General features: G+C 32.7%; 1 protein-coding gene across 1 annotated transcript in view; it reads left to right on the forward strand.

Annotated features, from left to right (window-relative positions):
* Positions 1-25,016, forward strand: part of LOC129218228 (methyl-CpG-binding domain protein 2-like) — a 59,114-nt gene extending 34,098 nt beyond the window's left edge. Inside the window, exons 4-5 of the mRNA XM_054852451.1 lie at positions 14,376-14,752; positions 24,860-25,016. Coding sequence (XP_054708426.1) covers positions 14,376-14,752; positions 24,860-25,000 — 518 coding nt within the window. The 3' untranslated portion in view covers positions 25,001-25,016. The remainder of the gene's footprint in view (positions 1-14,375; positions 14,753-24,859) is intronic.
* Positions 25,017-27,036: the final 2,020 nt, after the last annotated feature.

Genomic DNA, 27,036 nt, shown 5'->3' on the forward strand with positions numbered 1-27,036 from the left:
AAATGTCTGCAAAGTTTTCACATTTTTAGGTAGAGGTCTGTTATGACCTTAACTTTGAGAACCTCTGCACTACACTGTTATTTTGGTACATGCTTTCAAGAAATAGGAAACAAGAGCTTAGTTCTGAAACCTCTTGTTATAGAATGTTTATGATGAAGAAAAGTGGTAGCTCCTTTTATGCATTGCCAATTGATTGGGATAACGTAAGATAATTGGCTTTGGAGCATGCAGTAGCGGGTATGGGGGGGGGGGTGCTATAGCCCCTCCCATGAGGTCTGAACTTAGACTAGATAAAATCGAAGATTTAGAGATTTTTCATACTGCAATACTTTTGCGAATTTAAATATGCATTTCACTTCATTTCCAGGTAAGGGGGCCATAGCCCCCCCCCCCTTCCTCTCTATGAAGTCCGAACTTCCACTAGATAGAACCAAATTTTCAGCGATTTTAAATGCAATACTGTTACAAAGGGAGTTTGTAACTGTTTTTAGGCCTCTAAGTTTGGAAACTTTTCAGGGAAAAGCTCCACTTCCTCCTAAAGTCATCACAGATTACAGTAAACTCTCTGTTATCCGTGGAATAGGGTGGCACAGTAATTGTGGATAAGCGAAAACCACGGATAATCAAATAATAAACAATACTGGAATATATAATAGCTAAAAACAATAACATTGAATGTAAAAATATGTAAAAGCTAACAACAAACAATATCACAATCATAAGTTTAAAAAACATTTAATGACTATAACATTAGTACATATCTTAGATTCTTACAAAAAAGTTATCACCGTTTTTAAAAAAATGTAAAGACCCGCGGATAATCCAACCGCCAATAAACGGGAGTTGGAGTTTACTGTACTGAAAATTTATTTTACTGAATTTTACTGCTTTATTTTCGTTTATTTTTTAAAAATTTCTAGTTTTTTTCCCAATTTACTCAAACCTTCAACTTAACTTGGACAAACATAGAATAAAATAAATTACTACTGGTGCAGAACTTCTTTTCCCTATCTATTTTTATCATCATTTAAGTAAGATTTAAAATATGTGTTTAGAAGGGAGAAGAGCTCCCATGTCTCCAACTCCTTCCCCTAACATTACAATAAAAAGTGTTTGATATTGAACTTATTGCCTTAATGTCAAATATTTGTAGGGAAACTTCCCGAACACTCTCCATTCCTGCATTTGTAGGCCTTCAAGCTTGAAACATTTCCTTGGGAGATGACTATGAAAAATTTCCAGGGAGAGCCTCTGGACCTTCCAAATCACCTTAACGTCATCACAGATAGCATGATGAAGTTATGCTTTATTACTTTTTATACGACCTATTGTCCCATTACAGTCTATAAATAAGCATGCAAAGTATCTTAACGCAAGTGTAAAGACAGATATCCAGTATCTGGCAAAATCACTCTCCTGTGCATCACTACTGTTATATGTGTATGAAATTTACTGCATATTTCCCCTTCTTATTTACTTAAATTATGAAATTTCATTTTCAGTTTTACAGTGACATAGTTTTTAAAACTTTCATTTGTGTAAATTTCTGAATGGAGCATTCCTTTCCTAAATATCGTTTGAGATAGCTTCAAACTCCAGTTCAGATGATTCAGGAAGGGGCCTCAACCCCATTTCACCTAACGTTACCACCAAAATTTTCGTTTTTGACACCAATTTTGCAAGTTTCTATGGGAGGATCCTGATCTCTTTACTGTTATCCGAATGTATTTTTACTTACCAATGTGATAATCTACTCACCTTTATATGAGGTTCTCTGCCTGAGCATGGTTTTGGCTGTTCCTGACTGATGAGCACAAAGCTAGAACCCGGCTGCATAGGTGCACCCAGTAGCAGAAACTTTCTAGCCAGTCTGCGACACTCTTTTATGCAGTTGAAAATAATTTGCAGCATTATTATTAGTTTTATTTTAAGTTTTCATAAAATACACAAGTTCCTTGAAAGGCCAAGTTTCAGATATGTTCCAACTGGCCAGTGGCTACTAGACCCGAAAAACTCTTTGGCCCCCACCGTCGCCGAGTTTTAAAGTATAAAAATGGTGGGGGGAGGGTCACTACTTTCATAAAAATCAATGGAAATCTGCACACTATGAAAAACAATTATTCAATTCATAATTATTCAGATGTAGAAAATTCAAGTTAAAATAGGTTTTTGAATTTTTTTCAAAAAATGAATAAATAAATAAATTAGTGAATGAGAAGTAGGCAGGAAACTGCATTTTAGATGAATGTTTTGGTTTATAGCAGAGCTAGCAATGATGATCAAATACAATTGTGCAGATAATAATTCATTTTTCATGAAAATAATTTTTAATAAAAACATGATTTATTGTACATTTTCTGTTACCTTCAACAGTTTGTATTGAAGTAAACTGATCAAAACGTGATCCAATTCTTTTTTGGGAACTTACGCAAGTAATAGTCTCGTCTATTTACATCTTGCGAATGACCAAACATGGCTTCTACACGAAAAATTCAATGATTATAATTGGATTTTTTTAATTTGTAAAGTAGTAATAGAGAAAGATTCAAAATCTTTGAAATAGTCAGTTTTTAGCACATTAGCCTCTAAATCAATGACTATAGGATGATATTGTAAAGATAAAGTTTTGCATTTTTCAAGACAATAATTAAGAATTATCCGAAAAATTGGCACATTTTACGCAATTTTCAACAGCATGAATTGCAATAAACATCCAATTCCATTTATGAAAAGGTAGGCACTTAAAGAGTCTTGCATGCCATCATCTTGGGAATGACCAAACATGGCAACTATGCCAAAAATTAAGATGGTAATTTCTAAATTTGTTGCTAAAAATAATTTAAAAATAAAAATCCTCTTGAGAATACACTTAAGTTGAAAAGTTTTTAGCGCTTTTGCATCCAAAGCAATGAGGATAAGGTGAAATTTTAAATACAAAATTTTTCATTTCTCAAGAAAACTATTTTAAAAATTCCAAAATAATAATAATAATAATAATAATTAAGTTGAAATTTTGACATCTTGCATTCAAATTATGTTTTTCGCAATCACGAGTGTGTGTATGTAGGCGTGTGTGGGGGGTATGTGTGTTTGTGTGTAGGGGGTAAGTGTATGTGTGTGTAGGCATGTGTGTTTGTGTCTGAGTGCAGACATAAATTTGTGGGTAGTTGTGTGTAGGCATATGTCTTTGTGTCTGTGTGCAGGCATGAATGTGTGGGTAGTTGTGTGTGTAGGTGTTTGTATTCATGCGTGTTTGTATGTGTTTGTGTGTGTGTGTATGTATGCGCATGTGTGTAGCACATGGATGCAACCTGGAGACGGCTTTGGCTATAGGAGCAGCAACGTGAGGAGCCGGTCGACGGTGATGGTGCGGAGGGTGCTGGTGGGAAAATAACGCCAATACAGTCAAATGAAAGCAATAAGCAATCGTGATTGCTCAAAAAGATTTGCTACACATTTTAAGTCATTTTATTTCTTTTTCTTTCTTTTATTTATTAATTTTTTCTTTCTTTTTGTTTTTTGGTAAAATTATCTGCAGGCCGCTGAAAAATCTGCGACGCACGTCTCGTGTCTCGCAATTTCTGCTACCAGGCGGATGCAAAACTTTCCATCTCAGGACGGATTTCCGTCTTGGACAAAATTTCCGAGATGGAGGTTGGGACGGAAAGAAATTCGATCACTTTCCTTCAGTTTTTACTTAAAAAAGAAAAACTGAGTGTTTGAAAAATATTCTTTAATTACTGGAGCGTTCTATAACCACATAATTTACATCAACAATCCCGATTTTCCACCATGGTCTTATTTTGTCTGCAACCTGCTTTTAGAGGAGGGGCTTTTAGACTCGAGCCATTTGACTTCTTTTAGGTTGCTCTATTATTTCCAACTCACTGCATTGCAGATCGAAGAGTTGCTCACTACTCTCCCTGATTTATCGAATTAATTGTCTCTATTTGAAAATCTTGCCTTTTCTCTTTCTATTTGTGATCATTCTTTCTTTCTTTTTTTTTTTTTTTCCATTTGCGTTTTTTTTTTTTTCTTGCAAACTTTACATGCATAAATGAAAATTATGTGCACTCTTAAAATGTCGTAAAAGTTGAGTTGAATCACGAAATGAGAGTGATTGCTGACAAAATGAAATGTTTACGCCACAGCAAAAGGCGTCCACATACCAGGCAAGACAGAAACTATCTAGTACTTTAAAAATTTTAATAAAAGTGAGAATTTTGGAAAGAAATCAGTGTTTCAAACTGGTTTGAAACACCGATGGGCAAGTTCCTGCATTTTTGTCATGTTTCTGGTAAAATATTCTAAGACTTGAGCAATCTCAAAATTCCAATGTCTTTTAATGTAACACTCGCTAGAATGGAAATATGGGGGGGGGGAGAAAGAGAGAGAGAGAAAAAGAAAGAAGGAAACGAGAAAAATAACGGCAGCACGAATTTCAGATAAAACGCTGCTCTTGCAAAGTGGGTAAGTACTTAAAACGTTTGTATCTTGGATAATCTAAGGGGGGGGGGGGGCTACTCAAGGGCTCCAGAATAAAATATTGGAGAACTGAATTGAAAGTAATTTTTAAAGCTAGGTTTGTTTCAGGATTTTTCCTCTGCAAACTCTTAAAAATTTAAAAGTCAAAAATGTTTAGGCTGTCTTTAATAATGTAAAAGTGGGGAGGGGGAGGTTTTAAAAAAAAAGAAACTGGAGTCTTAAAAACACTAATTTAGGCAATCTTTGGTGAACTGATGAGAGATGGTTTTGGTTTTCTAACCTGAAAATGTTTTGTAGCTGATGTATTAAAAACTATTTGAGGTTATATTTAAATTTCTAAGGAGAAAGGGATTTGGGACTCTCTCCCGAAAAGTGTTTGTAATTGAAGTCTTAAAACTTTTAGGCTGTCTTTGGCAATGTCAAGAGGGGGGGAGAGGGGGCTCTCTTTAGGCGAAATTCTGAAATTGGAGTCTTAAAAGCGTAACTTTAGACCGTCTTGATGTTCGGGGTCCCCTTCCCCGGAAAAAATTCAAAGCTGAAGTATTCAGAACTCAGCTTTAGGTAATCTGACGGACTTAAGAAGAGGGAATTCGGAGGCTTTCTCTCAATAAATTTTAGAATTTAAATTCTTAAAACTTTGGTGATGAAAAAGATAACTGCAAATTTAAGTCAAATTTAGTGAACTTAGGGGAAGGAGTTTGGGGGGAGGGGGAGGGCTCTCTCCGAAAATTTCTCCATGCTGAAGTATTGAAATGCTATTTTGGATATTTTTGAGTGAGTTAAGAGTTGGGGAATTCGAGGGTTTTTCTCGGAACATAATCGAAATGGAAGTCTTAAAACTTTAGTTTGTCTTTAGCGATGTGGGGAGGGGAGTTGCTTTTTCAACAGAAAAATAAATCTTAAACACACACTTACACTATCTTTAATGAACACAGAAAGGGGGGTAGGAGTATTTCGCTGGAAAGGCTTCGTTTCTGAAATTTTAAGAGCTCTGTTTTGGGCTATCTTTCGATGACTTAAGGGGGAAAGAAGTAGGAAGCTTTTTTCAAAAAGTTTCTGAAATTAAAGTATTAAAACTTTTAGGCGGTCATACGTCATGTATACAGGTGGAGGGAAAGCACTGTTCTTAGAAAAAAAATTTAGAAACGGAAGCATTAAAACTCAAATTCAGGATATTTGTAGTGAACTCAGAGGAAGGGGTTTGGGAGTTCTCTTCCAAAAATTTTTCGATGCTGAAATATTTAAAACATTACTTTAGGCTATACAGTCGAGTCCCGACTCACGCGAGGGATGCGTTCCTAGACCCCTCACTGTCAGGAGGAAAAACTAATTAAAGTTCTTGGTGGACCTCACAAATGTGTCTTGGTTGAGTCAAATTAAAAAGCATATTTAAGTAAATCATTAACATTTATTAGTACTAAAATACAACATGTTAACAAGAAAAAAGGCTTCTTAAAAATATATTATTCTTGTAGAATCCTATCCAGCAATAATAAAAATATTGCAGCGAACATGAACAATAAATAGAATAGTTATACCACAGGTGCTCCTAAAAAAGTTCATCTTGATAATGGAAAAACTGTCCAGCGATATCAAATCATCTTCCGCCAGTTGATTCCAAACGAAGTCTTGAAACATCCATAAGGCCGGCCGGCCCTATTCATTTGGCATGTAGATCAAGTGGAACGCTATTCCATCATCAATTGGACGGTAGATCCAAGGGCTGGTAGCTCACTACAACAACTTATGCCGGAGGAGACATCCTGGTTATGGTTACAGGGGAGAGAGAGATCGATGGACGGATGTCCACCGCTTAAATACAGCTTCGATGACGTTCCACACAATTTACATATTCTTGGTTGCAAGTGCGATGAAATTCACTAAGAAAACTCAAATAAATATTCTTGGCAACACTTAATTTCGTTGAAACAGTTACATTGACGGACAAGATTTTTTTCACTGTGATTTTAACTGAACCGTCAATCAAGCACCGTGCGGTTTGTTTACATTTCTTACTACGCATGCAGGAAAGAACAAAAGTTTTGGGACTGTATTTAATTAGTGTGGCGTCAAGATATGGAGAGTCCCCTCACATAAAAATAGGTAAGTATTATTAATATCATTTCCCCAGTACCGGAAAGTCCAGAAAACAAATAAAAAAAATGTCAAATATTTTGACATATTTACTAAACGAAAGTAAGTTCAATTGATATTAAATTCATAACTAATATATTGGTAAATGTAAAAAGAGTAGGTGTTTTGTATTTTGCGTTAAAATCTTGTGGATAAAAATATCTTCCGGAGTTTTTTTTCTCGGAGGTTGGCAGATTTGCTATCTACAAAATCACATCTTTACAAATGGTAAACAGAGAAATTAGTCTCACTGTTTTTGTAGAATGCCAAGAGAAACCAAAATGAAGAATAATACAAACCCCAAATCAATAACAAGAAATTAAACAAAAAATTTTAATAAACCCTCACCCAGAGGGCCGATCTCATACTAAAATAAATCTCACGGGTCGGAACGCACATTGTTAACTTTGCGGATAGAAATTTTAAATCATTGTGTTTTTTCTGCTTATCTTCCAACAATGAAATTGGTACCAATTGCATGTATGCTCAGAATATAAGCTCAGAATTGTATTTAAAATTTACTTTGAAGGATTATAACTCCTATCGTATGTAACTTAGAAGTTCTAAACAAATATTAACCATAAGAAATATTTATTCTTTCGATTAGTGTTGTTTGTAACGTACAAGTAAGTTTTCACTACCAAAATTGCCAAAAACGCTAATTTGGTTTTTAATTAACATATCTGCTAGCTAAACTTCTACAAAGATGACACCAAGCTAAGAACACTTTTGATCAAGTCACCATTTAAACGATAAATTATCAAACTATCGAGAACTATCAAAATTGGTTTATCTGTTTACAGGGTTTGTACACTCCTTCAAAGCTCCTCGAATACTCCTTTATTCAGGGAACTTTTTTAGAGGGCCTTTCAAACTCCTTCATTTTGGTTTTAACTCCTTCAAAATTCCTTCTTTTTTAGTTCAAGACTACATAATTTTCTCCATGACAATAACTTAAAATACTTTGATCAATAACTTAACATCATCAGAAGGGCTAAGGATGATTTTGATGTAGTAATTTTGTATATTTATTTATTTATTTTTTAGATTAAGATGTGATTTATAAATTGATCATAGAAGTCGTGAAAGTTGAAAGTGAAAATATTATTAGATTACTAAGACATTTCATAAAGTGAAGTAAAACATACTTAAATGGTGCTTGGCCATTTTCAATTTTAATGATTATTGCTTTTCCCTCCTTCACTCTCGGCAGCAAAAGTCAGTTTATCTAATTTTACTTTAAATATTTAAAAATACATAAGTAGATGTACTATATTAAGTGTTGCAAAAACATTTGTTTAGTACATCGCAGATTTGATACTGTAAAAAGGGTCATCCACATCCACAAGTGATGTTGTGTCTTGAGGGAGAGATGGGTTCATGAAATTGGGACAAAGGGAAGAGAGCGGGTGACAAAAAGTGACATCACACAGCTATAACAATATTTTTATAAAAAATAGGACATGTGACAAGAGGTGAAGTGTGGCACTTTGTGATAAAGGAGTAAAAAGCAAAAAATGTTGAAAAAAATTGTGATATTTAATCACAACCCATTAGTACTCCTTCAAAATCTCATTTTACTTCTTCAAAACCCCTTCATTTTATTTCTGAAATTGAGTACAAACCCTGTGTTTAGGAGCTACGATGCCACAGACAGACATGCAGATTACACTCGCAAAACTTATCTTCTTGTGTCAGAGGTTAAAAATTGACTTTATAATTTTGGAAATAATACTTTCTAATTTGAATAAGAAATAAAACCTATTTTAAATGGAATTTAATAGGGTTTTATACAGTGTTCGCCCTCAACTATCCGTAACTTGGGTCCCAAGGACCCATTAATGAAATAGATTTCGGTGCTTTGGCGGAAAAAATGAGTCCCTTAAATTTTAAACAGAAAATCTTAGCACATAATTGAATAATATACTACTATTTATACTTAAGGAAAAGAAACTATCCACATAGTTATTTGAAAAAGGTATGAAATAAACTATATTGGTTAATTTTGCCCTTTTTTCTGTGATTATCATATGTTCAAATAATACACTTGCAAGATTTAGTTATTTGAGAAACTATTTAGTCAGTTACAATGAGGTAAACTCAAAATTTACTTTAAAGTTGGATTTTACCATGAAATAAAAAAATAAAAGCCTTTGATTCATTGATCAAGCAGAAAGCACTCTCTTAACCTTTGCTTTCATGAACGTTTTTCTAGGTGAAAAAAAGCAAACAGCCCCCCCCCCCCCCTCCATCAATTATCAATGGCAATTTCATAGAAATAGAAAAAAATCGCAAGCGAATTAATCCAACGCAAAAATCGCGATCGCAAAAACGAAACATTTTCTCACATGAGTATTATGAAAATTGCTCATTTGCAATCTTAAATTAGAAAATTTGACTTCATTTTGTCTCTTTTAAAATATCTGTGTCGGCTTTGGTGCTACTTTAAAAATTTCGCCATTTTCAAAATGGCGCGATCGATTAATACGTGACTTTTGCAAGTCCAAATAAAAATAGCCCCTCAGAAATAGGTGAATTACTAGAAAATGAACAAGGTTAAAGTGCTTTTGTATAAAATTCATATTCATAAGTAATTTAACAAGAAAAATGTTAAGTTCAGAACTTTGTGTTTTGCGCGATCGGGAAAATGTTCGCTATTTTTTTTTCACCCATCCTTTTATTGAGGATGCAAGATAATAATTTTCAAAAGTAATTCTGGTTAGGTGAATGCAAAATAGATAAGCTTTTACTACTCAGTTGTCCTGTATCAATCCTGAAGATTGCGTTGAAACCACTCTTACTTTTGATCTTTATTGTTGTTTTCAGGAATTTCCCCCAAGATAAAAGTTGAGGGAGAACTTATTCTTAGAATACAGCACAATGGGCTATTTATGAACTTGCAATATTTTGCTCCTTGAGCTCTGCCCAGGAGGTCACTGTAAGCTCCAGTCTTATCACTGAAATTCCATTGACTTTTCAACAGTAGGGGTGTGTGTTTGAATAGCTGATACAGAGATAGGGTCATTTTAATCCTTTTCTATTGATTCTCCTGGTCATTGAAGCTTAAAAGCATTAACTAGATAGATCTTCAGCATTTTCCACAATTTTTTTTCTGGTTTTTTATCTTTTGGGTGTTCTGGGTCCCTAGGACCCGAATTTTCGCGGAATTTGCGTAAAAAACCCGCTATAGCGCGTAAACGCGAACCCTGCAGGGGAGAGTGGTAATGAATGGGCCAATTTTTGGTTTTTAATTATGTTAATTTTTTGTAATACATTTTTTTAGCTCAGAGTTGGCTCTTAGTTACTTCACTTATTTGGTTATATGAAAAAGTCATAAACATTGGATTAGAAAATGTCTATAATGAATAATAATAGAAAATAAAATTTTTGAAATTTGGCCCATTCATCCCCAACCATGGGGCTGAATGGGCCATTGAAGGTAATGAATGGGCTACCATATGAATTCAATGAGAACTTGTGGAATTGATCTTCTAATGAATTCTCATAAATAAACAAAAATACAAGCAAAAATGTTTATCAGTTTCATTATAATTACTTTAAAAGTTTGTACATTTTTTGAATAATTAAAATTTTAATTGCTTTTAGAAAAATTCAATATTATCATCGACAAAATGTGAATAATAAATAAGAATTATTATTTAGATTTTCAAATAGACAAGTAATTTTTTTTTTAAATATTCTTTAACCACCTAGCAGTTTATGACTAGATATCTCGACCATTTAACATGTAATTCTGGGACTGTCCAACTGCAAGAGGGTTAAACATACACCAGCCTACAAAAGCAAACATAGGACATTTTCAAAAAAGCATATAAAATCAACAAAGCAAAAGCACACGATTTTACTATAACCTATTTATTGAATACTGGATGGAATCACTCATATCAAACCCAAATGGTGAAATACTGGTAGGTGTGGTCAATAACTGGAAAGTTCATCTTCATAGAATTTCACTTGTATTTCTAACAAATAGCCAATATTTCATAGAGTTAAAATGTTTAACTTTTTGGAATTACAATAACCACATTCTAACAAGACAGTAATCCAAATCTATAACAGCCAGTTCTCTTTAGTATTAAAAAGAAAATCAGAAAAAAAGGAAGTAAAACCATATTTTGGTGGCCCATCCATAACCAAGATATAGTGGTCCATTCAGCCCCACCAATACTTCTTTAATATATTCAGTGTTTTTTTTTTATTCATGAAATTCAAATAACATCAAAATACATTGTAAAATTAGTTTACTGTTGTGGAAAGACTTGCTAATACACATATATGCAGTGAAATGATAGATCCTTTTTACTAGTATTTATTTTACTGAAAAGGGAAAAAATTACTTTTTAATCAGATTTTTGATCATCTTACTCTAGTCGAAAAATGGCTTCTCTCAAACACTTAAGTTGGATGAGTTTAGTAAAACAAATAGCTCCATCTATTAATGGCATCAAAAATAATTTTATGCAAATACTTTTCCATATTTTGTTACTGATCCATTCATCGCCATGACCCATTCATTACCACTCTCCCCTATTTAGAATTCCAATATGTGTTGAAATAGTGTTTACTCTAGAAAAAAAAAGGGCAGGGTGCTAGTCTTTGAAAGGGGCACTATTTGTTATAAAAAGGGCACTTTTTCAGCGCGGTGTCCCCCCAGCCAACAAGACCAATGATGCACCCCTCAAAAAGTACTGAGTCGCCCCTTCTCCAAAAATATAAAGAGGAGAAATAACATCTTGCAAAAATTCAAACACTATAGTCTGCACTATGACCCCCCCCCCCCCCGATCGCCGCCACCACTGACTTCAATATTAAATATCATTGCTTCATACAGAAAATGTATTTTTCTTTAGAATAGAAATAGCCCCCCCCCCCCAAATAAATGTTTTCCACACTCCATAGGAACATTTAGATTATGCTGAAACTTGGCTTTGTGTGTTTTTCAACACTTTTCAAGCCTTAATTTTGACTACTTATCCTATAAATTCTAGGCATTTCAAAACCCTTTGAATTTCAATTTAAGAATAATATTTAATTACTGATCTCCCCTTCCTATTTAAAAAAACAGCCTAGTAATGTGCATTGTGCCATTTTAGTAGACATCAAAATCATGATGAATGTCACTCCTCCTTTTTAAATATATTACACTTCAAACAGAATAATTAAAATACTGGGTGTAGTGCTTCAAACAAGCAGTCGTAGCAAGGTGCAAAGCAAAAATAAGCAGCTCGGACCAATCCAAGATTTTTATCTCTGACAATTTTTGTGAAAATTATGTCAATAAGTTTTTTAAATAATCTGTTACATGAATCACACACATATTCAAAGATTTTAAAAATACTTAGCGCAAAGGAACAAAAAAAAAAAAAAAAAAAAAGATTATTATGCAGCAGAAAATTTCCCTGGCAAAGCAATATGTTTCCATTTCAATCGCTTTTTTTTTTTTTTTTTTTTGAAATGGGGAAGGGGGTTAAAAATCCAAGAGTCAAAAAAATATCCTTGTATTTTAGCTCTGTAAGCTTTGTACTATATACTGCTTAGGAAACAATCAGAAAGTTAATTTTCCAGAAACAGATGTGAAAAGATTGCTACACAATCACTAGCAATACGCTAAAATTGCTAAGCCTAATTTCCACGTGCTAACGAAAAACGGACACGAAGGGCTGAAATGCTAGGAAAATGTCCTTTTCCCTCTCTTATTGTTGATTCTCAGAAGATCAAGGATGGGGATGAATGAAACAATGATCTCTTCCTTCTCAGAGAACCATACCTCTTCCCACACCCTGTCAAAAACCCACCTTCAATAGAAGGAAGAACATGCCTTTGTTTCCTACTGATAAGCCTGTTAGAATTCCTAGAATCTCATCCCCTTTCCCTCTTTGCCTTGGTGTTTGCTTCCCCTTTTATTTATGGGGCCGTTTTTAGCAGGGATTTGTTTTCAGGATCAGAGATGAGATTTTTCCGGCTTTTGCTGAAATTCCGGCTTTTTCTGTTGACTTTTAAAACCTTTCCTTCTTTTTTTGCCTCTTTACTCCTTAATTTTCTCAAAAATCGGAAAAAAAATACATTTTTTTTTTTTAAATTTTGGCCCCCGATTTCTTATTTGTTCTATTTTTCCCCCTTGAAACTTCATCCTCCGCGATATCTGCCAAAAACGTACGCTTTGAAATTATGCCAACGACGTCAAATACGTGCTGCGCCGAAAGTTGCATGCCTCGTTTGAGATTTCAATCTTTTTGCATCCTGAAAGTATTTCAATTATTTTTAATGTTGGGTGGTTTTTTTACTATGTGCTACCTTATATCTGCTTATTTTAATCATCATTTCAATAATATTTTTATTTCTTTAATTTATTTTAGAAAAAATGCAAAATGCAATAAAAAAAATGTGGCTTAGCACCCACAGTTTCGATTTTTTTTGTAAATCGGCATGGTTACTTTACTTGTGTATTTAAGAAAGTGTAAAAAATATTTCTGGTTAATCTCAAATGGTTTAGGCTTTACAAACTGTTAAAAGTTTTGAAATTTCATGACTAAATGAGGCAGCTGCAAGTTTTTTTTTATTCCAAAATTGTATTAGGAAACTTTCAAAAATTAATTTTGGATTCCAATGCAAGGAAAAAGATAACCAATCGTTTATATACATATTTATTTTCAATTCTTACTATGAAAAAGAAATTTTAGATTTATCTCTCTGTTGTAAATTTTTACTTTACAAACAGATCTAATTTTAAAATTTATGTTCTCACTCGTTTAACACTATAAACTAAAATGTTTTTAATGAAAAAATATGTATTTTTACTTTACAAACAGATCTAATTTTAAAATTTATGTTCTCGCTCGTTTAACACTATAAACTAAAATGTTTTTAATGAAAAAAAAAGTATTTTTCTCTAAAAAATATGATTGTGTGATGCAGCCAAGATTGAACTCTGGCTCCGACAACCCTTTGTTCAAGGACTCAGGGGTTAGAAATTGTTGCCTCTTTTTCAAAATTTAGATTTATTTAGGAATAAACAAACACCCTTGCAAGAAATGGTACAATGCAGCAAATTAATTAAATACGTATTATCTTTAAAACTGGTAAATTAGTCATTTTTTGTTGAATTTTTGAATATCACTTCTTCCAGGTTCTATTTTGATGCGGTTTTGGAAATCATCCTTTTCACGAAATTTTTTTGGGTATCATCCCTTTTACGAAATGTTTTGGATTTTCTCCTTTTTGTTCTCTGACCACTCTCATCCCTGCAGGATGAAATTCTGGGAATAATGATAAGAAATGGGCGTTTTTGCGGACGATCGCTGGACAGGTAAAATTGCCCCGATATCGCCCGAGTCCAAACGATGCTTGAGGCATCTTTTTAAAAACACAGGGTGCTATTTCCATTTTTCTTAAAGGGCAGGGGGTATTTTGCGATCTATAAAAAGGGCAGGGCTCATTCTGCTGATGTGGAAAAGGGCAGGGCGCTGAGCCCTTCAAAAACAGCCTAGCGGGAACACTAGTTGAAATTTGAGGATGCAAAAGATCCGTCGAAAACGTAATTGATACGGTGTATAGATCTTTATTTCCCCTCGGATACCCACGGATATGGATATCCGGCACATCACTAGTGCTCTCAATATTCAAAAATGACCTTTTATTGGCAAGAAATCTTTCGATTCCTTAAATATGTCACTTCTTTCCAAACATATCTTTTTGATAATTATATATATATATGTTTTTTTATTTTATTATTTTAGCATTGAAGCCACAAGATAGAAAATCTAAGATTATTTCCAAGAAAACGACTACTAAGTTTGACAAGAAGCAAAATGATGGACAATTGGATCAAGTATTTGAAAAAACTGCAAAAAAAAGCAGTGAAGCTGATGAATCTACTGACAAAAGTAAAGATAAAGAGCGAGAAAAAATAATCCCAAAAGTGGCAAAGAAATTTCCCAGCAAAACAGTGCGTCCATGCATTGTTAATATGGAAAATGAGAAAGATTTGCCGGATTTAAAAACTAATAAAAGAGCTACCAATTCATTGGAAAATCCTAATACTCCACCTAAAGTTGCCAGGCGCCGGGCAGAGTCTCCTGTAAAGAGTGTCACCCCAAAAATTTCTTCTAAAAATGTAAGAAATAAAAAAAATCTTGCTAAAAAATAATTTTTTTACATTTCAGTTCTATTTGCTTTTTATTTTTACTCTTTAGTGTATACATGTTTTACCATTATTAAATTATACATGGAGCAGACAGTTTACTATGGCCACTTAGCCACTCATATCATATTGCCTTTAAAGCTATTAATCCTTTAAGATCACCTGTCAACACTTCTATAATTTTATTATATTGTAGAATTTCAGTTATCTAAATCAAATTATTACAATGTTATTATATTGTAGAATTTCAATTATCCTTTTATATTATTTCTGTAGCCTGTTTTTTGTTTCTACGTGTGATCTTCCTCAATTCTTGATTGATTTCTTTGACTTCCACCTTATTTTAAAGCTTATCGTGCAGGCTACTTACGAAAAATAGATCCACGATCTAAAAATTGTTTTTTCTTTCAAAAACACCGGTTTTAAAGTACCAGAATGAGGTTTTCGGTTAAATTTAACTTTAACTTGCACTGTGGCCGATGGAGCTGAATAGCTCGATCGGCAGCACGTTCGACTGGTAACCAGGAGAAAGTGTTCGGACAATCTGCAAGAGAAATATCGCGCATTGCATGAACACTTAATATCAATGAATGATTAACAAATATGAGGGAATAGATGAGATGGAAATGTTCCCTGCTGTCTTTTTAAGTTTTGGATCCAGTAAGAAAATTAAAGCATAATGTAAGCGAAAATATAAATATTAGGTTTAAGATTTCAGACTACAATGGAATTGTTTTTTGTTCAGAAAAATAATAATAAATCATATATTGAAATATAGATTCTTCTAATGAGTTTTTGACTCTTTGTACAAATAAAACAATTACTACCTCAATTTGAAGGGTGAAATATATAGTTTTTCTTCTTTTTGCCAAAAAACAAATAGCTTATCATTTTTACTACATTCGAAAAGCTACGCTTAAAAAAGAACTTAGTTCAAATTATTTTTATTTTAACCGTGCTGTCATCTAAGCCATAATGGTTCAAGCTGTGTACGATAACAAATTGTCAAAAATTTTAAAAAATAAAAACACTTCTCTTCAATATCTTATATATTATTTCTTTGGATTATTTTTCTGTCAGTATGCGAGATCTTTCTTATCTCTAGATGAACTTCCCCCCTCATTTTAAAACTTATCAGGCTGGCAAATGACAAAAAATAGACTTACGGTCTAAAAATCAAGTTTTCGAAAACGTCCCTTGCTGTTGCAAAACCTTGATGCAGCCTGTAGTTCTTATGCAATTTTTTTTAAAGCAAAGCTCTAATACAATTTTCTAATTTTTTGCATCGCTTTCGGCAAGAAAAAAAATTAAAATTAACCTGTGTTTTTTCAGGGTGGCGACAGATCAGGGAAAAGTCAGGGAACTTTATTAATCAGGGAAATATCAGGGAATTGTGAAAAAATAACAAAAAATCAGGAAAAATTGATTTCATGAAGAAATTTTTTTTTTTGTTTTTTTTGCTTTGCAAAATTAAGTACTCTAATTCCCTATGCATTTTCCGCCAATTATCTCTTCAAAAAAAAAAGTAAAATTAATGAAGTGCGATTATACACTGCCACATATTTGTGCATCTTTTTTCCTCAACGTCAAAGTATTGAATCTTACTTATTAACCACAGGATGAACTTCCTAAGATTGCTCCTGTGTATGTTAGGTTGTTTATTTTACCTAGCTGGTTGAAATTTCCTTTTACGCTTTCAATGCTATGTAAAATAAACAACCATACAGGCGAAGAAGAAGCCTTCATTAATGCATTAGCTCTTTTGCTTTATTCCATTGTCTCGAAGTAATTAGCGTACTGTAATCACGATTTCAATAAGAAATCTTTGGCTTTTGAATTAATACTATAAAAGCTTTAAAGTTATTACTTCTTCTTGTTTTTAATTTAATTGCTAAAATTGAACTTTCAATTAAAAAAAACTTTGTTTTTTGCCGTTATACTATTTGTTGTCACCGCACATTATAAAGGTTTTCTTTTCTTCAGACTTAAGTGATTCTTTATTTTTATAACGAAGTTGTATTCTTCTTTTATATATTTTGAAAGTAACTAATTTTTTTTTTCTTTTTTTTTCTCCCTTGCATTTCAAAGTTGTTTGTTACAAAAGCAATCTTCAGATTTTTTTTCGTTGCATACTGAAATCATTTGAAATAGAGTTAACTTGTGTACTTAAGTAAATATCTTTATTTTTTTTATTGTTAAAATGCTGTATTCATCCATTAAAACCTATGTTCTTGATTAGAGAAAAGCTCCCTATGAATGGATGTCAAATAGTTTCATCTGTTTTGCATAAATATGTCTATTAGTTATATAAGAATAACTACATTACTTCTGTTCTTCCACTATTACTTATTATTCTTGCAACAATTATAATACTGTTTGGAAACTTAGTTAAAAATTATTTCAATTACTTTTTAATTCTATCATAAATACACATATGTTTTTAAGAGTAATTTTAATAGTTTCTTAAAATTCTTATGCTAAGTGGTTTCTCGAAGTAAAGTTTTTTTTTTTTTTAATTTTCTATAATCTTTTTATGTAGAAAAATTTAATACACTGTTTTATAGGGGGTTTTTCCCAAAAAGATTGACTTGATATGTTTTTTTTAAACTATTTTATTAAAAAATTAGCATCTTTTTAAAATATATCTTTAGTTAAACAACTTTAAATGTTTAAAATACTTCATTTTACACAAACATACAATGGATTTCAAATAGAGCAAAGAAAGAAAACCATTATCATTGGTAACGTAAACCAGGGAAATTTGGTAAACCTAATCAGGGAAATCAGGGAACTTTTTTTGTCGCCGCCCTGTTTTTTTTTTTTTTTTTTTTTTAATAAAGCTTAAAAGCACTGGACTTGGTTGTTCGGTTAAATTGATAAGTTTTTCGATAGAGCATTCGGCTATAAATTATCTGAACTTCAGGCAAACTCGGGCTGTCCGACATAATAGCAAATTTACATTAATATTGCGCATTACTTGTACTCATAACGTATAACAGATAACACACGTAATAAAATACATGCAGTAGGAATGCTACTTGGTGTTTTGACTCCTTTATGCAGGCTACAGTTATCATGCAGATAAGTTGACTGTTAATTGAAGGGCGTTCTTCCTTTTTTTAAAGCTTTGACTACGTCTGGACCACTAAGCATAATGTAAGCATAAATAAAGTATTAGATATACCTCAAGGGAATCCTTTTTGTGCAGAAAAACATTTTCATTGTATGCTGAAATGTAGATTTTTCTAATAGCAGTGTTTGACTTTTGTACAAATGAAAATATACTACATCAAATTGAAACTAGGAGTTTCACCCAGTAAACCTTTAATTATTTATTCGAATACAATATAAAACATTAAAATTATTATCAACTTCATTAGTTAGTAATCATTTTCTACTTTGCTTTCGACTGTAAAAAAAATACATTTTGTCTACGTTTGAAAAATTACACTTAAAAAACAGACTCAGTTCAACTGGTTTTGGTTTTGAATTTTAAGTGTTCGATTACAAGAAAAACGTGCAGGCATTTAAGCCGTAACGGTTAAAGCAGCCTGCTATGGGAAATTGTTCAATATTCAGAAATAAAAACACTTATTTTCAATCGAATTTAGTATTTCTCTAGAATGTTTGTTTCAATCGCTATGTGAGATCTTCCTCATTCTTTAATCAAATTCCATGTTTTAAGAATAATTTTAAACCGTATCATGCTGGCTAATGACAAAACATAGATGTATGATCTTTTTTTTTTTCGGCAAAAAGCTTTTTTACTGTTTTTAATTACACATTCCTTCAATGAATAAGCATTTAAAAAGGAAGGCACAATTGCTAGGTTTGTTGGAGTGTCGTGCTGTTAATCAGCATGGCGCCTGTTCGAATCTGTGCCAATAAATATCTCTAATGTTTCTTTTTCCGTCAGATGCTCACATGGGAAGGACTGTATTTGCAACATCCCATTTTTTTTCTTGCACAATTACTGCTTTTTCAGGAGTCACTCAGCCACACTTTTAATGATATTTATGTTTGCATTGAAAATATGTACAACCAAAAGGTGAGCGATGATCAAATTATCACAACGTTGCATTTAACGAAGTTTTGTTTCTGACGTCTTCAAATTACATGCCTTCTCTTGTGTGCTTACTTTTTTCGGTTCTTCTTCATAATGTTCTTCCTTTGAATTTTTCAAAGAGCGAGAAGCCTTATGAAACGATTCGAAGCACAGTACTGAGTTCCACACGGGTTGACTAGTCTAAATCGGGTTATTAGGCTAAAATAAAAAATTTAGAAAGAAGGGAGGGAGTTCCCCCTCCCCCTCTAAATAATCGTAAAATCATGAGTTCTGTTATATCATTAAATAACCACAATAAAGTGACTCCTCAGTATGTAAATTTTGCATTTAGTTTTTCTTCCATTGTGTTATAAAGTCTTCTGAAGTCTGCCATCGAAATTTCTTAAAATATTAATGAAAATTTTACCTTATGCATTTGAATTTTCATCATATACTAACAATTGTTGAGTGACTAGCTTAGGTTTTTGATGGAAAATTTTTCTTCCAGGAAACATCTTGCAATATATGTTAGAAATCCAAATACCCAAACTGTTGAGCCAGTACCAAAAAGACTAGATTGAGGATTTTTTTTAAAAAAAAGGGCTGCTGGGAAGATGTAAAAGTTTCCATCTGTTGCCATGAAACCTTTGAACAACCTTTGAACACCATGAAAAAATTGAGATGAAACTGTTGGTTTCATCTCAATCTGTTGCCATCACTTTTCCATGACACCATTTGTTTACTGTCATTTCATATGCATTTATTTTCACCTCTGGCTCTATGGCTAGATCCAGCCATCTGAATTGTGTACTTGTTTGAACTCAATGAGGAGCCTGCATGGGTCGAGTAATCTCGGAACTTTGATTGATTTTAATAGTTGTCTACTTAAAACTCTCAAAAATCAACTCAGTCTTCAAAAATTTCACCTGAATTCTTCAAAACTACAACTTAAAATTAGCTTAAAATGGAACAAAGCTTACGTGACACAAAAAGAAGAGGAGCATACACCACGTCAAAACTCAGTCCCTGGGTTACAATAGAACTGGCTCCGAAGGAGTCGAAACGAAGGGGATAGGAGTGCAGCATGGTTTGCCGTTGTTTATTGAAAACAAAAGTGACTTATTTTAATCTTCAGAAGAGGAAGAGGTGTATATCCTCACTGAATCACCCACCCTCAACCCCCGAAATTCCGAGAAGAAAATTGACTTTGAATTGGACATCAATATTTTATTCACAAGTAAATTACTTCAAAGTACAATTGTTTACACAATAAAATGAATACAGAGCATTTATTGACACTTCTATGTGTCATGGGCGTAGAGGGTTTATTGAGACACAACCTCCCCCCGCCCTCTGAGAAATCCAACACAAGAAAAATTCATTTTGAGCTGTACATCATTAACTAATTCAAAATAAAATCACTTTAAAGTAAAATTTTTAAATTAATAAAGAAAACAAAAATGAAAGATTTATGTCTATTTATAGATACCACTCAGAATTTTACAAACGACCTGTGCCAGTGACTTCAAAGCCCGACTAACTAAAAGTGAGGCCCAAGGCCTGCAATGCTTTGAAAGCCCCTCGCCTCCTCCCCCCCCATTCTATCACTTTAAGTCAACGCAAAATAATGTTTGCCATTTTAGCAATGAAAATTAATGACGCTAAAAAAATAAATTAAGAAGCTATCAAAGAAATTGCTAGTGCCAAAGCTAGGAAGATACCTCTGCCCGCATGGAATATGGGGGAATAAACCTTCTTAATTTCATACTTATGTTATGAGAATTCAGAAGCAAATTAAATATTGCGCTCTGCGCTAATGGCATCAGTGAATGGCATTTCATCACTCCTAATGTCATGTGCAGAAGCATAAAAAAGGAAATTGAATCTGTGCACGATTTAAAATAATTTAAAGAATACAGTCGTCCCTCGCTACTTTGCGCTTCAACTTTCACAGCTTCACTACATTGCGGTTTTTTCTAGTTTTTTTTTTTATGCACTCGTGTAAACTTTTTTCTGCAAAAGAATAACAAAGTATATGTCTTTTAAGTAAGGTCTGAGGGGCTAGTTATACTAGTTGAGGGAGTGGAGGGAATCCCATTTTAACCGTTAAGCACTAACTGGAAAGTATAAATCACTGTATTATTACTAGGGGATAAATACATCTGTAAATGGTGTTCAACAATGTACTAGCTTTTTAAGTTGTACACGTAAATGTAGAGGAAGACAGGGGCACCTACGGTCACTAACGGGCATTTGATTCTTCATCGAACAAGTTGAGGTTTTTTCATAGATTAGTAGTAGTGTATAAGAACTGCGTCTGTGTGTAGTTTATTTCCCCATAATTAACAATCTATTATTTCTAACATTAATTTTCTCATATTTTGTGCAATATATTAAGTGATAGAAATGTAATGGTGGCTAAGGGTGCTGTTTCATGTCTAGGGGTCTCTAACTATGATAAAAATCTATTTAAATCTCCGTAAGTTTTATGCGCTTTAATTAGAAAAATGTATACAGAATCCTACTTCGCGGAAATTCAGATATCGCGGTCAAGTCTGGAACAAATTTACCGCGATAAACGAGGGTTGACTGTATTAAACTCTATCAAACTATTTGAAAAATGGTTAAATCCTATGTTTTTGAACATGCTCTTTCAGGAAAAAATATTTCTAAATTTCGAAAACACACAACCCCATTCTTTTTATGTCTTTTTGTTTTCTTTTGGCCAGTTCAAATTGATATTATTGATCTGAAAAACAACACGTAATGTGTTAGGTTAATCAATATTCATCATTTTTGTGCTTTTAAATGCTTATACATGTTTTCAGATTGATTTCAATGCATACTGAATTAATTTTTGATTGCTTGTTTTTTATCTTGTACATTGACATTTTACAGATAAATATAATTTAGTTTTTTAACAGTATTCCTTTTTTTGAAAATTGTTTTTGAAAAGCTAACACTTCATAAATATAAATAAAAGTTTTACTAGTTTTTTAATATTTACTACCAATATAATTCAAATTGTTTTATTCATTATTAATTAAATTACAAAGACGTTCGTCTATTGTGCGTTGAAGTTGCAATGAACCAGCTTGATTTCTCTGTTAGTATGGGGGCGGGGAGGTTAACCGCCCCATCTTCATACGGCCCGGGTTTTGAACGCAGAAGTTAGAGCAGAGTAAAGTGATACAAATTAATAAATGAAAACTATATTAATCTTTATTGTAACTTCTTTTGAATTTTGTACTTTTTTCAATATATTTGAAGTAAAAAGGAAATGTGATTTTAAATTAAAAATTTTTGAGAATTTATTATTTCTTCAATACCTTTCTTCCTCAATTTTATTGTTCCCTCCTAAAGTATTTTACCCATTTATTATTATATTTATTCATGAATTTTACAGACTAGAGATGCAAATCATTCAAAAAACCCTTCATTTTTTTTTTTAATCTTAAAAGATTACTCAAAATTCAAATCGAGACTTTTGATTTCAATAACTGTTTTGAATGCAATAGTTGAAGCAGAGCAAAATGAAATAAATCTCTCAATACATGAAAAATAACATTCTGACCTCAAATAAAATAAACTTGCTTCAATTCAAAGAATAAAAAAGAAAAAAGTGTAGTGAGATCAGGGATAGCTTTTATAAAAAGCAAAGCAATTTTATATAACTAATATACAATTATGTTAGATTCTGTAAAATAATTTTTGCAACAGAAGAGTGAAAAATACAGTTTAGTTTTCTCTCTCTCTCTTTTAAATAGTGCTGATGTCATTGCACTATTTTTTTTTTTTTATCTTCTCCTCTTGGTACACTAAAAATATTTAAGTTGTTGTATACAATGCTGAATATTTTAATGAGGTACAATATAGTACTTGCAGTTCGGCAGTTTGTGCGTGTAGCCACCTTGAGAATGAGAGCAATGTTCTATACACGCATGTGCGTCCAGTGCCATCAGGAGCGGGGAGCGAGAATGAATCTTGACGTCATCAGCGGAAATGGGGAAACTAAGGGGGCGAGGCTAATCAGGAGACTTTAAGAATTAATTTAAAAATAACTAGCTGCTCGAATGAACTGAAATTGGTGTCTATCGTTATAAAATGGCCTAAATTTTCATTTTAAAAAATTTTAAAAATGCATGCAGGTTCCTCATTTTAATAATTGCAAGGGTAATTGTGCTACAGAGAAAATCTGGATTTCCTGATTCTTTGCAGCCTGCAACCAAAAGTTTCAGGATGTTCAACCATTTGTAGGTCTAACTTCACTGAATTTATTTGATACTTATACAGTGATTGGATAAGTTTTGCAGCTTCTCTTGTTTTATCTATAGTTTCCAGTGAATGGTCAAAGGTTAAAATGCACGTTCTTTTTTGTTTTATAAGTAAGAAAAGGGGAGGAGTAATCCATGTAATGTTATTTTTCTTTGGCAATTATCAGGATTTTTGAACTCTGATCACAACTACCCCTGTAATTGGAGTTCTACTGTACCTCAATCAAATAATCACAGCATGTAAATTTTGCAGTTTTTCTTGCTCTATTATTATTTGTTTATTCTTATGAATGCAATCATTCTTGAAAATGGTGTTGAATAATTTATCTTGTTGCATTCAAATGGTTTTCATGGTACTCTTATAATTACAAAATAACATGCTTTGGGATTGTGTCTAGGTAAAAAAAAATTCCCAGAACAATGGCTAAAAGAAAGAAACATACTTTTTCATTGTCTATTTCCTTTGTGTCTCATTTGCAACTTTTTTTAAACATTTCTATTGCTAACACTCTTCTAGAATAAGTTAAATTTTTTTAAGTATTGATTTATTGATTAATTTAATCTCTTCATCAATATTTATCTTTTCTGTGTGAAGTTCGAAAATTAAAGATTTGTGTATGATAGTAATAGTTTTTTAAATCCGTTGAGTAAAATCTATCACAACTTATGTTAATCATCCAATTAAAATAGTTTGCACTGTTTTATAGTACTGGGTTTTTTTTCTTCGACTTTTACTTTTTATTATTATTTTTTCCACGCACTGCTTGTAAAGTTGCCTATCCTGTGAAAAAAATGTTTATTTGTTGTAAAGAAGTTATATGTAATTTTCAAAATGAAGAATACTTTATTCTGGCTAAAATCTGGAACTTAATGGTTTCCTCTTGCATTTTTATGCATCTCACTTCGTTTCTTTCCTTGTTAATTTAAAAAATTGTTAAGGTGTATGTTTGAGCTTTTCAGTGCAATGCAGATTTATGATAGAATGCAAAAATGTTATGTAATTCATTAAATTTCATACTTCAAGTTTGATTTTTTCCTTGATGTAAAATATTACTATGTACGCTTATTTCAGGAGAACTTTGTACACTTATAAAATATGAGTGATAACCAGGAAACAAAAACGCAAATCAAAATGAAAAAAACAGGCTTTATGCAGCTATTATTTAGCATTGACTGCCGCACATTCACACAAAACTGAGACACTGCATTGTAGATAAATTTAGCCAAGTTGGCTGCTTACAAGCTCTTTTATGGTTGGCTTTTGCAGATTCAAGTATATTAGTGGTACACAGACATAAATTAGGGGTATCTAAAGGATACATATTCAATTATACTGCTTTTGAAATAATGCTATTTTTATTGTTTCACTTTTTCATGTACACTCGCATTTTTTGCTGCACTATAATGTGCAATTTAGATTAGCTTCTGGCACCCCAGAGCGGGAATTAGTGCTGGCAGTCAAATGAGCTAACACTATTTAACTAAGAAAAATTCTAAAATGAAACAAAAAAAAAAAAAAAAGAAATTCCCACTTTCCAAAACTGAGATAAAAATATAAGTTGTATTGTAATAGGAAATGTTAGAGCTAAGAAGTTTTTTGTAAACCATATGACATATGCATTGCTTATTTCTTTTATTATTTCTTTCATCAGTGTTAAATGTTAAAACCTAAGTTAGACTAAATGTGTTGAAGAAAAATATATTGCTTAAAGTATATTCTCATTTTTTAAAATTTTGATCGTTTGTATTGTTTATTTTCAGAAAAAAAATTATTGTTCAAATGCCAGTCATCTTTCATGCATTATATTTCATAATCAATTCATATCTGTGGATGTTAATGTTGCCAAAAAAATCATCCTATTTTATTTACACATTTGTAGTTTTTGGTGCCTTTTTAAATAAAAAAAAATGTTCTATAAATTTGTTGCAAAAAAACGAGCTGTGTGCATCACATGACTTCCCTTTACTCCAATTTAATGTCATTTTCTCATTATTGGCAGTTTTAATATGATTCAATAGTTTACTCTCTAAATTCACCAACAGTGTCCAAATTGAAACCCAAATTTAAAAGAAAAAACGAGCACATGTTTGCATTACATGGCTTCCTTTTACTAAAATTTAATGTCGTTTTCCCATTATTGGCAGTTTTAATATGATTCAATAGTTTACTCTCTAAATATCACCAACAGTGACTAAATTAAAACCAGGTTTTAAAAAAAATCGCCAAATTTGTTGCCAAGTTGGTGACCAAAAGACTGGCGATGTATCGCCAAGTGTCCACCAAATTATAACACCATTTAAGTTCACATCGAAATCGACAATGATTTCCCCACAAAAAGGGGCAAAAGACCCCCTTTGGAGCATACGAATGCAACCGAAAAGGAAGGTGCACAACTAGACCCCACTAGGAATTTACGTACCAAATTTCAACTTTCTAGGACATTCCGTTCTTGAGTTATGCGACATACATATGCACATACATACGTCACGAGAAAACTTGTAATTAATTCGGGGATCGTCAAAATGGATATTTCGGATGTCCGTACGTTCCTAGGCACATATCCACGCTTGGCCGGGTTGAAAAAAAACAACTCATTTGGGGGTGAGCAAAATAGAAATTAAGGCCGATTTTTTGGGGGAAATTTTTTGGTGAATACAATACTTCCTTTTTTGTAAAAGGAAATAAAAATTGAAAAAAATCGCCAAGTTGGCGACCAAAAGACTGGCGATATATCGCCAAGTGTCTGCCAAATTATAACACCACTTGAGTTTACATCGAAATTAACAATGATTTCCTCCCAAAAAAGGGGCAAAAGACCCCTTTAGAAACACCCGAACGCAACCAAAAGAGGAGGTGCACAACTAGACCCCACTAGGAGTCTACGTACCAAATTTCAGCTTTCTAGGACATTCCGTTCTCGAGTTATGCAACATACAATACGTACATACAGACGTCAGGAGAAAACTCGTAATTAACTCAGGGATCGACAAAATGAATATTTCGGGTGTTTGTACGTTCCGAGGCACATATCCACGTGTGGTCGGGTTGAAAAAAAAACTCTACATTCATTCGGGGGTGAGCAAAATGGAAATTAAGGCTGATTTTTGAGTGAAAATTTTTCACGAATACAATACTTCCTTTTTTGTAAAAGGAAGTAAAAAATGTCAAGTGTTCATCCTAATTTTACCTCGTTTGATTTTAAAGTAAATATTTTTTTTAATTAATTTTCAAGCATCATTGAGTGCGCTGCAGAGCTTACCAATGAAACGCAAAGTACCTAAGTGGGTGCAGTGCTTAAAAGCTGGGGGGGGGGGGGGCTCAATTTTGAGTAGTTTGATCAGTAAATCCCAAGACTAACATAAGCTTGCAGTACAAATGAACAGCTCTTCTAACTAAAATCAACTACTTCCTTTTGAACTCAAATTTGAATTATTTGTTTGTTTCTAGCATATTAATAAGCATTTGCATGTGGGTTTTTTTTTTTTTTTTTTTTTGCAATTCTTACATTTTGGACTTGAATAATTTATACTCAAATCTGGAAGAAACATGAAAGGTAAAATCATTTGTTCTAGATAAAGATGAGCATGGTTGGGAAATAACTCCCCTCTTCTTTAACGAATCGGTTTATTTCCGATCGGAAAAAATTTAAACATTTGAAATATCTAGCCTCAAATACTTTCTTCAGAACTATAATACAGGAATCTCCAAACTTTTCAGCTCGGGGCGCACTTTGATGAATTAGAATTTTCTTGCGGCACTCTAGTCTATCTCTATTACATAAGGTAAATGCGTCAAAATAAGGCCGCCCTGAAGTTAAGAACAAATTTCTCACTTATTCATGACTGAATTGCCACCAGCTCTTGCATATTCATCAGATATCTCATAAAAGGTAAGAAAAAATAAATAAAAGTGAAATTTTAATTTTCAATTAGGTTTT

Source organism: Uloborus diversus, chromosome 3, assembly GCF_026930045.1.
Source record: "Uloborus diversus isolate 005 chromosome 3, Udiv.v.3.1, whole genome shotgun sequence".
Classification (NCBI taxonomy): Eukaryota; Metazoa; Arthropoda; class Arachnida; order Araneae; family Uloboridae; genus Uloborus; species Uloborus diversus.